The 14,762-nt window shown below is 48.2% G+C and overlaps 1 protein-coding gene across 4 annotated transcripts in view; it reads right to left on the bottom strand.

The window, feature by feature from the left end:
* PAPPA (pappalysin 1) overlaps positions 1-14,762 on the bottom strand; it is a 267,221-nt gene that overhangs the window by 100,445 nt on the left and 152,014 nt on the right. For all 4 annotated transcript variants that reach the window (XM_086413907.1, XM_086413905.1, XM_086413906.1 and 1 more), the window contains one exon: positions 11,739-11,932. In XM_086413907.1, coding sequence (XP_086270033.1) covers positions 11,739-11,932 — 194 coding nt within the window. The remainder of the gene's footprint in view (positions 1-11,738; positions 11,933-14,762) is intronic.

The raw sequence follows: 14,762 nt of genomic DNA, 5'->3' as shown, positions 1-14,762 counted from the left end.
TGACCACAGCTCCCCAGCGTGTGTCAGTTTCTCTCCTTCCTGCATGGCTCTGCATTACTTTTCTCTTCCCAGACCCCTTGCCCCAGGCAGCTGTGTTGCAGACCTGGGCATCTCCCTGGCAGTAGCCACCATTCCGGAGAGCAGTATCCTGCCAGCAGGCCGGATCTCTCCTAAACTCACATCTCTTTCCCAAGATGGAGACAAATGCAGGCTTCAGGCAAGCATCCCCTTCCACCAGCTGGATGTATGGGTCCAGTTTGGAAAAGGTCTCGGGGCGGGCAGGAGCCCCCCGGGGCAGACTTTGCCAGACCACCCTAGCACAGAAGCTTGGCCCTCAGCATGGGTACCTGTCATGTGCCTCTCTCAGTCCATTTCTCCCTGAAAAATGAACACGCTACAAATATATCCTGGCACATGGATCTGGCCAAAGAATTAGGTGAGTTTTAAAAAATATGTGTTTGGGGTGGTGAAGAGGGTAGAAAGCTCTTTTTGGTCTGGTTCTATAGATAACGGGCTTCCCAGGTGGCACAGGGGTAAAAAACCCTCCTACCAGTGCAGGAGACACAAGAGACATGCATTTGATCCCTGCTTTGGGAAGATCCCCTGGAGAAGGAAATGGCAACCCACTAATCCACTTCAGTATTCTTGCCTGAGAAATTTCACGGACAGAGGAGCCTGGCGGGCTATAGTCCATGGGGTCGCAGAGTCAGACACAACTGAGAGACTGAGCATGCAGCTTCTGTAGACTGTCTAGGTTAATTTTTAAAAGTAAGGATGTTGGGGTGGAGAGTGGGAGGCAAGGGGGTTGCAAAACAAACAAATGAACACACACACACCCCAGAAGGAAAATGCTGTGCACATCCGACATCCAACCTCCTCAGACCCCCATCCTTTGGGCCTGGCTTGAGAAAGTTTACTTCCAGACTTGGAGAAACGAGCATGTGGTTTTGGGGACAGAATCCAATACCGCCGAAGCCGCGGGCTCAGCAAGCTCGACTGGCTGCTGCTTCCTAAGCGTATTATGGTCTCGGAGAGCGAACGCTGTTTACATATTTGACATGTTTCTTGGGTACAGGACATGAAACTAAATTATACAGCAAAGACCATGCTGGCTAAACACCGATGCCCCCACTTAAAAGAACAACAATAATTTTAAAAAATAAAAAGAAGAGAAAATGAAAGGCAAGGATGGAGTTGGGTCTTGAGGGAGCCTGAGTAGACGGCAAGGAAGGAGGGAAGGGGTCTGGTCCTGAAGGGAGGAGGAGAGAGGGACGATGTGGAGAATACAGACAGCAAGATGGGAGAGGGGTGGGCTGAGAGGTGCAAGAAAGACAAAGGCCTCGGGATCGCAGGAGGGGCTGTGGTGTGAACTGGCCCGGCCGAGTCTGCTCTCCGCAGAGAACCAGTGGAAGCCGCCCCAAACCACAAAGCCTGGCTTGTTCTTGGGCTGCAAGACAGGAGTCGACTGGCAAGCAAGAGCCTTCTCTGCTCCACGAAGCACCTTCCTGGTAACCCGTGCGTGTCTGCTGCACAGGCCAGCACTCCCTTCCCCGTCACAGCATGTGTCTCTAACAATAACTCCACGTGCCTGCATACCACAGCGGTTTGCCCAAGTTTTTCTTTCCTTCTTAGAAGTACCTGTGTCAGGGTTCCCTGTCCTCCAAGGACAACACAGATGACTTGAGGATAGTGGTTGAACTCTTCATCTCAGCCTCGACTCCCTGCTGAAAAGGATGTTCTAGACATAGTGAAAGATTGAAGGCCAGAGGCAAAGGGGACGGCAGAGGATGAGATGGTTGGTGGCATCTCCGACTCCACGGACATGAGTTTGAGCAAGCTCCGTGGGTTGGTGACGGACAGGGAAGCCTAGTGAGCTGCAGTCCATGGGGTCGCAAAGAGTTGGACACGACTGAATGGAGATATAGTAGGTTCACAATAAGACTATAGTGGGTTTTGAATCCAAGTATCAGAATTGCTTTCTAACAGATAGGGATTGAGGGGTTTAGGGAAGTTATTTCATGACAGCTGAATCTTGAGTGAAATAAGACCAAGAGACTCTCAAAGTCTCTCTCTGCTTAGATTTCCGTAGTCCTAAAGAGTGTTTCTTTAAAAATAACAACACAGAACACAATATTTCCTCATTGGATCCCTCAGTTGCTAAAACTCCATGGACAGAAAGAAGCACTTCTTTAAAAAGGTTTTAGTTGCTAGCAGAAGGGAAACTACACATGTGGATCACCTGTCTTGTCCTTGATCAACGCCTGCCATAGGAATGCTGTCACTCCTGTTTATAGATTGGGTACAGGCAAGGAGAACCGGCTTGCTTGGAGGGACAGAGTTGGTCATGGGTGACCCTGGAATCAGAAGCCAGGTTGAGCTGATCCTAAACCTCATTTTTTTCCTATAAAACTCTCATCACTCAAAGTTGGGAAGGCACAGTCGTAGCGTCTAGCATTTATAGGTTTGAATAAAGCTTGAAACAGTGAATGACTTAAGAAGGGAGCAAAGAAGAGAGGTGGAGGAGAGTCTGGTGGAGACCCTCACTGGAGTCATGAAAAATTTGATAGATTTAAAGTCCGCCCCCCGCCCCACCAACTCACGTTTCCATGTCAAGTCCAGGATGTTATAGCCACCAGGGCAAGGGGGTCCTTTCTGATGCAGGAACTGGCTTTTAGTCTTCTGGAGGGATTTTGGGTGCCCCACAACAATGGGACAGACTGTAACAGACCATAGGATTAGCTGTTTTGTCTCCTTAGATGACTCACACATGTGCTCTTGAAAAATTACTCAGAAACCACCAGAAGAAAGCAGATCCCTTGGGCACTTGGGAAAACTGCTTGGAATCCTCTCTGACATTTTGGCGCATCCCCTTGGCCTCCCGCTTCTCCCACCACCAGCGGATGCTGTCGCATTTCACCAGTGAGAAGACATGAAGGGACACGTCTCAGCAGGGACCTCAGCACTGGGTACTGAGCCCACAGTTGCCACCCCCTGCCCCAGCCCTTTGCCAATACAAGCATCAGCAGAGAATGGCTCATCCATGCAAAATGTCGACATGGGGCTGTTTCAATGCAATACCAGTAGCTGGTGCAAGAAGAGAAAGAAGTAGAAGAAAGTGTGGCATGGGCAAGACTGTCCACCTCCCGCACGCATGGAAGGCAGCTCTTCATTCTGAGATGAGAAGCAAAACCTCTGAGTTTCAAAAGGTGCTTCAAACTCCTCTTTCAGGTGGTGCTCCTAGAGGTCAGTCCTCATCCTCAAATAAGCATCTGACCTGTTGGTGCCCAGCTCAGAACCTCAGAGAAGCTCCTCTTTGCACTTGGAATAAAGTGTAGGGACTTCCCTTGTCCAGTGGTTAAGACTCTACGTGCCCAGGGCAGGGGGCCTGAGTGCAATCCCTGACGGGGGAGCTAGATCCTCCAGCCACTGAGAGTCTGTGTGTGCAACTAAAGACCCCACATGTCTCAGTAATGACCCAAGATCCTGGGCACCACAACTGAGACCTCGAGCAGCCCATAAACAAATGGTGAAGTCTAAATTTCAAGCATCTGAAGGCGGTTCCCACACCACTTTCAGAGCCCATCTCTCTTGACATCCCCTGGATCTCATTTTTTACTTCCCCCTGAATTTCTTATTGACCTTTTGTTGGACGCCTGTCTCCCTGTCTCTCTGTCTCTCTGACGTGATCTTCCTTTCAACACCCTTCTACTACCCCAGATTAGCCTTCCAGTTACAGCTTGGTGATCACACGCAGAGGAAATATTCACCCACCCTCCCCTTGGCTCCTCGGTCCCAGCACGTCCTACCCTGCACCATGGGTGCCAGTGGAAAGATCTCTTGCCCTTATGTCAGAGAGCCCAGTGGATTTCTGCTCGCTTCCTCTGGACACAAGGACGCAGGAGGCGCAGATGAATGGTCCCTGCATTCTGGGGCTACGACTCAGTGGTGCCAGGGAACGCGCGTCTCTTGCGATTCCCTTACCGACATCTCAAGGCTTCTCGGGTACAGCACGTGCTTTCGTGACAGACCTGCGAATGGAGCGGTCTCCCCTTCCACCTACAACTGTCCTGCTGGTGTTTTCCTTCACGTTCTTTCCCACAACCCATTAATAATTAGCCACGGAGCCAAAAATCTACACTCAAGGTTCAGCGATTTGAAACATTTCCTGAGCTTCTCCCATATTTTCATAAACGTGTTTTAAGTGACTTTCTGGAAAGGGCAACACTTAACCTGAAAGAATGACTGCCCCTAGGTCGAGATGTTGGTGGCATGGCAGAAACAGTGGGGCCATACTGGGGGTCCTGGGGAGGGGGGTTCCCACTTTCCTCGAGACCCTTGAATGCACCCTAGGCAAGAAAACACGCAAACGGCAGGCTTCCGCGTCTGTTCTCCTGTGTCAGCCACAGAAGCGGGCATGAGCTGACTTGTCCTGCACCCAGGCTCCTGTGACGAACCCCGCAACCGGAATCCTGGTTCTGCCACAGTCTCTTAGAAGGGTGTGCCCCCCAAACTAGTCAGTCCCTCGGCTCTCAGAGCCTTACTGTCCCAATCTGTTAGATGAGAGCAGCAATTCCTACTTTTGCAGTAGCTTAAGTCGGATTCAAGGAATTTGATGCGGAGCCTAGCTGAACTTGGAAAATATTATTTTTATAATTTGTCCAGGACCTTCTGAAAGTGGGCAAAGGACTTTTCCATCCCTACACGTTGGCTTCCATCCCTGCTGGCTGAGTAAGCTGATAGCAGTGTGGTTTCTTCCTCAGGGAAACTCGCTCTGAATCTCAGACTCTTGGGTCTTGGCTGCTATTTCTAGCTAGACACACCCCTCCCATGGAATAGTGAGCACTGTAAGGGCTACGAAAGGACCAGCGCTTCTCTGGAGTTTTGCAAAGTGCCTGCTCTAGCCCTGAGTGTGCAGGAAACATTTGTGAATGCAACTCTGCTTATTCACAAAACCAAATGCTGACTGAGCTTCCGTGCTGCATGGCTCACTGGAATGAGGGTGCAGAGAGGAGGCCTGACACGAACCGAAGACGGAATTAACACGCACTACCCGAGACATGGGAAATGAACAAAACAACCACCTCGACAAACAGTGCTAAACTTTTTCTCCGCATTCACTCCCTTAATCCCCACCAAACAGATGCCACCATACTCTCTTTCCAGAAGAGAAAGCTGAGGTTCCTGGAGGAATAACGGGCTCAAAATTCCCAAATAAAAAGAAAAGCTATGAGGGCAGGGCCACCTCTGCACGACTTCCACTTGACCCCACGGATGTCTGTGTTTTCTACCTGCTTACATTCCTCAGGGCAGGATCCCTTCATATGTCCATTTAGTCAAATGCATAAGTCAACAAATCCATCAAGACAAATTGTGATTTGTATTTTAATAGAGGCACACCATGTTCTGGATATGCCAAGGAACAGGTAATAGCGATTCTCAGTGAGGTGGCAAAGGATCGATATGTCCTATCATGGGTCAGTGGATGCAAAGTCAGAATCAGTCACAAAGGAAGGCGAGATGCCCAGGGCTTCCTGTGTGACCACCAGCTCAGCCTGAGTGCCTTGTGATGGCAGCTTACTGCATCACAGGCACTCCATCTCATTGCAGATAGCGCTCGTTCTAAGCAAGGTTGTCTTTACTTTGGCTCTGAAACTACAGCCCTGGAAATGCTTAGTTTAAATGTTGCCCTCAAAGGATCAACCAAGTAAACTGGTTGGTTGACTGCAGGTCCATAATCCCTGGGAGAGCACTGTGCATTCCGATAGCCTTTGCATCTCCACCACCTCCTGTGCGGGAGGAGGAAGGGGACTGTTTGGACAGGAGGAACCTGGCTTGGGTAGAAATGCAGTGGGGGGCAGGGGGGGTGCAGGATGAAGGAATCTCTGCAGCTCACTTTGGCAGCCTGTGGTGTAAAGCACCGGAGAAATGTGAGACCTGGAAACCAAATGAGAACAAGACGGGATCTTTGCAAACACTTGAACCAAACTGTGCTGAGTTTCCCAGAAGAGAGATACCTCTGTACTTTCAACTTGCGCCATTTTTGTTCTGTCTCAGGGACCTTTTGAATCCCAGCAGGGCTGGGAAGGCGCACAGCCAAAACATCCCAAGAATGTCTCTTGTTATAGGGTGTTCAGCCCGACGCGCACAGCCAGGGAGGTGTGATGCTTCTGATAACATTTGGATATTAGACTCGATGTTCGGGCGGAGGAGCTTAGTGCTAACCAAATTTGGGCATCTTATTTGAGGGGGATGGACAAGCAAGACTGGGGACTTTGAGAAGTGGAGCGTTCACGTAAAAATGGAAATGAAAATTTTAATCATTTTCTAGACTCATCTAACACAGAGAGGGTGCTGTCTCCGCAGTAGCCACAGTGACAGCCTGCCTGCTGACTCTGGCAGGGCTAGGCCTCTCGAGAGCATCCTCACATTATGGTCTTGCAAATTTACAAGGTCAAGGTTGGGTCTCCTTCTTCTTTGGTTTCTTCCATGGGCTCCAGCACAGAGCAAGGAACATAACTCCAATCAGTTCAGTTCAGTTCAGTCGCTCAGTCGTGTCCGACTCTTTGCAACCCCATGAATCGCAGCACGCCAGGCCTCCCTGTCCATCACCAACTCCCGGAGTTCACTCACGTCCATCGAGTCAGTGATGCCATCCAGCCATCTCATCCTCTGTCGTCCCCTTCTCCTCTTACCCCCAATCCCTCCAAGCATCAGAGTCTTTTCCAATGAGTCAACTCTTCCCATGAGGTGGCCAAAGTACTGGAGTTTCAGCCTCAGCATCATTCCTTCCAAAGAAATCCCAGGGCTGATCTCCTTCAGAATGGACTGGTTGGATCTCCTTGCAGTCCAAGGGACTCTCAAGAGTCTTCTCCAACACCACAGTTCAAAAGCATCAATTCTTCGGTACTCAGCTTTCTTCGCAGTCCAACTCTCACATCCATACATGACCACTGGAAAAACCATAGCCTTAACTAGATGGACCTTTGTTGGCAAAGTAATGTCTCTGCTTTTCAATATGCTATCTAGGTTAGTCATAACTTTCCTTTCAAGGAGTAAGCATCTTTTAATTTCATTGCTGCAGTCACCATCTGCAGTGATTTTGGAGCCCCCCAAAAATAAAGTCTGACACTGTTTCCACTGTTTCCCAATCTATTTCCCATGAAGTGATGGGACCAGATGCCATGATCTTCGTTTTCTGAATGTTGAGTTCTAAGCCAACTTTTTCACTCTCCTCTTTCACCTTCATCAAGAGGCTTTTTAGTTCCTCTTCACTTTCTGCCATAAGGGTGGTGTCATCTGCATATGTGAGGTTATTGATATTTCTCCCGGCAATCTTGATTCCAGCTTGTACTTGTTCCAGCCCAGCGTTTCTCATGATATACTGTGCATATAAGTTAAGTGAGCAGGGTGACAATATACAGCCTTGACGTACTCCTTTTCCTATTTGGAACCAGTCTGTTGTTCCATGTCCAGTTCTAACTGTTGCTTCCTGACCTGCATACAAATTTCTCAAGAGGCAGGTGAGGTGGTCTGGTATTCCCATCTCTTTCAGAATTTTCCAGTTTATTGTGATCCACATAAACACCTGCATTTATCATTTTTGCAGCATCAGGGGAAATACAGAGACTAGGACAATACTGACTTATAAAGAAGAAACGGACATGACTGTGGTCATTTCATCACTCTCCAAGTGGATGGAGTGTCCCAGTGAACACCAGGGTACCAGCAACAGGGATGCCTAGACAGAGTGGGACCAGCCTGAACTCAAGCTGTGGGCAGTGCCTGGGAGATTTCTGCTGTTGCTGTTCATAAGCTAAGTTGTGTCTGACTCTTTGTGACCCCATGGACTGCAGCACACCAGGCTTCCCTGTCCTTCACAAACTCCTGAAGTTTGCTGAAACTCATGTCCATTGAGGTGGTGATACCATCCAACCATGTCATCCTCCGTCGCCCCCTTCTCCTCCTGCCCTCAATCTTTCCCAGCATCACGGTCTTTTCCAATGAGTTGGCTCTTCGCATCAGGTGGCCAAAGAATTGGAGCTTCAGCTTCAGCATCAATCCTTCCAATGAATATTCAGGGTTGATTTCCTTCAGGATTGACTGGTTTGATCTCCTTGCTGTCCAAGAGACTCTCAAGAGTCTTCTCCAGCACCATAGTTTGAAAGCATCAGTTCTTTGGTGCTCAGCCTTCCTGATGGTCCAACTCTCACATACCTACAAAACTACTGGAAAAACCATAGCTTTGACTAGATGGACCTTTGTCAGCAAAGTGATTTCTCTGCTTTGTAATCTGCTGTCTAGGTTTGTCATAGCTTTCCTTCCAAGGAGCATGCATCTTTTACTTCATGGCTGAAGTCACTGTCTGCAGTGACTGTTGGAGCCCAAGGAAATAAAATCGGTCACTGCTTCCACTTTATCCCTTCCATTTGTCATGAATTAATGAGATCGGATGCTATGATCTTAAGCTTTTTGAATGTTGAGTTTTCAGCCAGCTTTTTCACTCTCCTCTTTTACCCTCATCAAGGGGCTCTTTAGTTCCTCCTCAAGCACCTCATGGAGTGTGCATGGTACCACCAACACAAAGATCTATCCATCATGGCTCTTTCCACCTGATTCACAGTGACATTTTTCAGGAACCCGGCTACACCCAGTTCCTGAACAAGACCACACATTCACACACTCCCAGTATCGTCTTCCAGGAGAACCTTTCCATCCTAAATTTCCCACTATGGGCTGTGTGACCTTGGGGAAACCACTCCACGTCTCAGTTTCTCCAAGGTAAGTAGTAATTCTTCCCTTGAAGAATGGCAAGGGGGTTGGGGCCCAGCTCCATGGCTGGTGGACCTCGACAACCACTGGTTCCCTCCCCACTCTCCTCCCTGTGCTTCGGGATCACTGTCTGGACCTGGGCTGCTGGATCTGCAAGGCCTGTTCCTGGAGGATGCTCGCGTGTGTGTGCCTGTCTGAGTGTGTGTAAAACAGACAGAGAGAGAGAGGAGGAGGAGGAAAGTGGAGGAGGAATGCATAATTGGGTTAAGGGAAGGGAAGGTGCTCACAGTGCACCTAAGAAGCCCACAGCCCCCTCTCTCAGGCCATCAGCCTCTTGCCTGGAGGCCCTGACAGGGTGAAAATTAACCACCAGCCTCCTCTAGTCACCGCGCAGGGTGATGACGGCCACGGCCACACTTCCTCCTCTTCTCTGCTGTCAGGAGGGAGCCGTGTCTACACTCCAGGAAGAGGCTCGACGCAGTCACGCAGGCTGTGCGTGTGGTGTCTGCGTGTGCGCATGTTGGCCCACGCACAATGGGGTTGGTGTGGGAATGGCTTCCAGGCACTCGCTTTGCGACAGGGAATCGGGGGGACTTTTGTTCTGCCGGCCCCCAGACCCCCTGTCCAGCCCTGCACCAGGCGGATACACCTCCCCACCCCTGACCCTGTATCCTCCAGTGAGCTGATCTCATTATGGCAAATTTAGTTACAGCTGAAGTCTCCTTGTAACAAAGATTATGTCCAAGCCCAGAGTAATGGAACCTAGTCGATTTCATTAAAATAAAATTGGTTACAATGAATAATTCAATAGGATGATTTTGTTTCCTCATCTCCTCTTTGTAGATCGAAGAGCGAGTATTTATAATGATTTTTTAAAATTGGATTGTTGTTTAGGAAGAGATAATCACCCATGATTCCTGACAGCACCCCCCCTTCCCAGACTGGAATAATTGCCGGGGGGGGGGGGAGTCTCTTTTCAAATGCTAAGACTGGAAAATTCTTTCTCTCCTTTTCTCACATTAGTAGCAATAACCTTTGGTGGTTTTTAAGCACAGCTGTTACCTCAACACTTGGTCATGTGAGATTCTGAGTGCGTTAATAATACCCTTGTTTGAATGATGTTTTTAAAACATTTCTAGAGGCTGGATGGCAGTGTTGCATCTGCAATGCCTGGTTCTATCACTGGCCAGCCCTGTTGTTCCTAAAGCAGGGCACTCCTCATGAGAAAGGTAGCAATGTGAGTGTTTATCTACAATTAATTAAACACACATCGCTTGAACTCCTGGTCTTATCTAAATCTGTGCTTGAAGATGGGGAACAAAGTAAATAAAACCTTAAAACTCTTTTCACAAAATTAGCAGCCTAAGGGGGAAGCCAGACATGGAAACAGGTAATTGGAGTTCAGAGCATGGGTGTCACCCAAAATGAACCCAGCAAGTACAGAGGGGGCAGAATGAGCGTAGGCAAGCATTCATTCATTCATGCACCCAGCTAGCACTGCACACACAAACATTAGGGAATACCTCGCTTACGTTTCTTTCCATCCTCCTCAGAAACAGAGACAAACGAGTACATACAGAATCTGATGCAGGTAAACACAATCGGATAAGTGAACAAATGATCAAATAAACACTGTAAGCGAGGTTAGATTCCTTTGTACCTCTTCCAGTGATTTTCCCTGGGCCCCAGAAGAAGGTCCCATGTCTCTTTCATCTAGAAACCAGGCCCCTCCACCCTCGCCTCACCCCTCCACCGACCATGAGTCAGAGAAGCAATGTTAGAGAGGAATGGGGAGAAATAATGGCTCTCCTGCAAGGCCAGGAGGGAGGCCGGCCTCTCAAACGGCCGTGGGGCGGGGCGGTAGGAAGCGCGGGCGTGTCTCTGGGAAACGGGAGTCTTGGAAGAAGGCAGGTGCACATGGAGCAGGATAATTGGAAAGGGGACTCTGGGGACAGCAGGGCCATCCCTAGAATGACAGAAGCTCTGGTGGCCCCAATGCTCTCCCTCCCTCGACTAAGCTGACAGTCCCTTGGGGAAGAACCCTGGGACATAAATAGTGCATTCGGGAATGAGGAATGAGTCACAGCTTTTGAGTGTTGGGAAGGTCCTTGGAGATCATCCAGTTCAACTACTCTCTAATTTTAAGATGGGGAAAATGGGGCCCGGAGAAGTGGGAAGACTAGTCCAAAGCCACACAGCGCATTCATGATGGAGATACCATATTCATGAAAGCGTGCTGGAGGAGTACGTGACTTGACACCCTCCCCTGTCAAAAGTGAGACTCTCCCTGAGAATTTGTTCTTATACCATTGAATGCCAGTGGTATATCCAAAGGGGAGTGCTTTCCCCAAATATGACTTCTAGTAGGAGACTCAGGACAGTCATTACCCCTACTGTGCTAATGTTCCTTGCCCTTAAAAACTCCAAATCCAATTGCTGACAAACAAGTCTCGTGAGACCTCAGAATGACATTTGGCTGTTGGCAGCAACATGGATGGATCTAGAGATCATCGTACGCTGTCTAGGTTTGTCAAAGCTTTCCAGGAGGTCAACTCAGTCACTCCTAAAGGAAATCAACCCTGAATATTCATTGGAAGGACTGATGCGGAAGCTCCAATACTTTGGCCACCTGATGTCATGAGCTGACTCATTGGAAAAGACCCTAATGCTGGGAAAGGTTGAAGGCAAAAGGAGAAGAGGGCAACAGAGGATGAGATGGTTGGATGGGATCACTGACTCAATGGATATGAATTCAAACAAACTGTGGGAAATAGTGAAAGTCAGGGAAGCCTGGAGTGCTGTAGTCCACAGGATTGCAAAGAGTCGGACACGACTTAGCGACTGAACCACAACAGAGGCATGGTCAAGTGGCCATGTCCAACGACACTGCCTTTGTGATGGGCAACCTTGAGGGGCAGAGCAGCGATTTAGAATGTCTGCAGGAAGTGTCGCGCACGCTGGGCGCCTACCTGGGACGCTGCTGGTTGGCCGATGATGACCCAGCCTGGGCACTGCTGGTCTTGGTGGGACACCGTAGCATTGGATGCCCACTGATCCAGGAACCCCTGGGGCGTGTAGACACCACAGTCCTTGATGCTGGTTTTTTGTTCAAACTCCTCACATACCCCGTCACCATCATGGAAATAGCACCGGCTGGGCTCATCTGCAGGAGACAGACATAGAAGGGACAGACAGATCAGTGTTTGTTCTTTGGCCCTGGCTGCCACCAGCAGTTATGGAATCAGATACACAGAACCATCAGCATGGTCAAGCCCACCACTGATGGTCACCACTGACTGTTATTCAGGCTGTGAGTCACTGAGGGTCACCATTGACTGCTATTTACAATGGAGATCTTGCCATAGGAGGCAACACTGGTGAACGTGGAGGACATCACACGAAGGTCAAACACCATATGATCCCACTTACATGACGCATATAAAACAAAGGCGCAGAAGGAGAGAGTAGAATGGGGGCTGACAGGGGCTGGAAGGAGCGGGGGTTGAGATTTCAAATCCACTGTTCAAACGGTATAAAGCTTTGTTAAGCAAGATGAAGAAGTTCTAGCGACCTGAGGTTCAGCACTGTGACGATAGATTAAAAAAAGCTGTATGTACACTTACAATTTAAGAGGGTAGATCTTGTGTTATGTGATTTTTACTACATAACACACACACGCACATTAACAAAGACTTCCACCTTCATACCTCTTGTGAGCCCCACAGTAACCTTGTGAGAAAGATATTATTTAAAGTATTGGTTTAGTCTTCTCGATTGGGAAACCGAAATCCTGCAAGTCTTAAATAACTTGCCCAAGGTCATGAAATGTGTTCATGCCGGATCCTGATTTTAAACTCGGGCTTTCACTGTCCAAGTTCTAGGTACATTATCTGCCACCGCAGCACTTCGTAGTCTTAAACTGACTATTTTGACTATTTAACTGTAAATAGGATTACAGTCTGACATAGAGTGAACTGTTATATGAGAGCCTCTGGCTTCAGTCCCAGGTCTGCAACTAAATTGCTCTGTTCCTTTAGACAAATCTCTTTCCCTCTTCTGGGCTCAATCATCATTGAAGGGGGTGAAACTGCTGAAACTCCAGGAGCCCTTCCTGTCTAAGGTGCTATCTTCTAGATATTTGCTGGATATCTTAGGGATTTCAGTTAAAGGCCAAGTGAGTTCTCAAGCTCCTATGTAACTCAAATCATAGCCAGGAGTTCTGCTTGGGACAGTTTAAAGCTGCAGCTGGCTGCAATGACACTCACTGAGCTGCAAGAACAAAACTCAAGGGAAGCAGAGTCAGCTGGATGCCTTCTTTATTTTTTTTAATTTTTTTAATTTTTAATTTTTATTGGGCTATAGTCAATCCAGTGGGAAAGACCCTGATGCTGGGAAAGATTGAGGGCAGGAGGAGAAGGGGACGACAGAGGATGAGATGGTTGATGGCATCACCGACTCAATGGACATGAGTTTGAGCAAACTCTGGGAGATAGTGAGGGACCGGGAAGCCTGGCGTGCTGCAGTCCATGGGGTCACAGAGTCAGACGTGACCTAACAACTAAACAACATGGTCGATTAACAGTGTTGTGATAGTTTCAGGTGAACAGCTACACATACACATGGAGAGCTGGATGCCTTCTAAGCAGGTAGGACCTGCACAGCACACGCTTCTTGGTGTTTCAGAATAGAATAATACAAGGAGAAATCTGGAGGCATCTGTCCAAAAGCAATCATCTCGCCCATCTTTTGGGCAAGATGAATGCCAGGTACACTTTCCCAATTCCTCTAGGAAAGCTAAGTACTCCCTCCTGTGTGGGTTCCTATTTTACAAAGATCCCCATCATAATCCGCCTGCAATTTGCCTGAATCCTCCTGCAATGCGGGACACCTGGGTTCAATCCCTGGGTTGGGAAGATCCTCTGGCAAAGGGAAAGGCTACCCACTCCAGTATTCTGGCCTGGAGAATTCCATAGACATTATAGTCCATGGGGTCACAAAAAGTTGGACACGACTGAGCGACTTTCACTTCACTTCACCTTAATACTCAACCTGTGTATTACCATCACATTCTCATGTAGCAGCTCCTTCAAATAGTACACTTGGAGAGTGAGAGAGAATGTTAGTGTAAATTCTACCCAGGCAAGGGGCACCTATCCTGAGAAAATCTAAATATCGCAGAACCTGTGGTCACCCTGAGAATGCTGCTTGATCTAGGACATTCTTCCCTGATTCACTCTGAAAGAATAGCGAGTGAAGCCTCATTTAAAACCAGGGTTTGGTTTCTGCCCCTCGTACTCAGGAGAGGTGTGTGTGTGTTAGTTGCTCAGTCGTGTCCGACTCTTTGTTACTCCATAGACTGCGGCCTGCCAGTTTCCTCTGTCCATGGGATTTCTCAGGCAAGAATACTGGAATGGGCTGCCATTCCCTTCTCCAGGAGATCTTCGCAACCCAGGGATCGAACCCAGTTCTCCTGCACTTCAAGCAGATTCTTTACTGTCTGAGCCACCAGGGAAACTCATATTAGGTATGTAACTTTGCACAATCAGCTTCACTTCTCACCCTCTGGCTTCCCATCTTTTAGTACAGAAACCAGCAAGGACAACCTCTCAAGATAGCCACACAACTTTCATAAGAAATGGACATAAACACACAGTGTATATCTTAAAATAATGGTCAAGAGAGAAAATACTCTTCTCGTAAGGGTTTAATTTATTCCTAAGTGGCTGAATTGAATCAGCTTGTAAAATCAGTATTCATTTGAAACACTTTCAAGAGGCATTCCCCCAAATGGAAAGAGCCTGGGTCAAGTAGAAATAAGCCTTGAATTTCTGTGATGCTGACTATCTGAAAAAAGGAATCATTGAATTCAGGGGCAGCAGAATTTTTGAGCCCCTTCCAAGCTCCAAAATCCCTTGTTTATTTCTGCAAACAGTTTACATGGTGAAATACTATCAAAAGAGCCAGAATAAATCAATCCATTATAATTCAATTAT

The sequence above is a fragment of the Bos grunniens genome, chromosome 8, assembly GCF_055505025.1.
Source record: "Bos grunniens cultivar Pamir isolate PY7600 chromosome 8, Bosgru_T2T1.0, whole genome shotgun sequence".
Lineage (NCBI taxonomy): Eukaryota > Metazoa > Chordata > Mammalia > Artiodactyla > Bovidae > Bos > Bos grunniens.
Note: the sequence above shows the minus strand (reverse complement) of the source record. Positions and strands in the feature narration are given on the sequence as shown.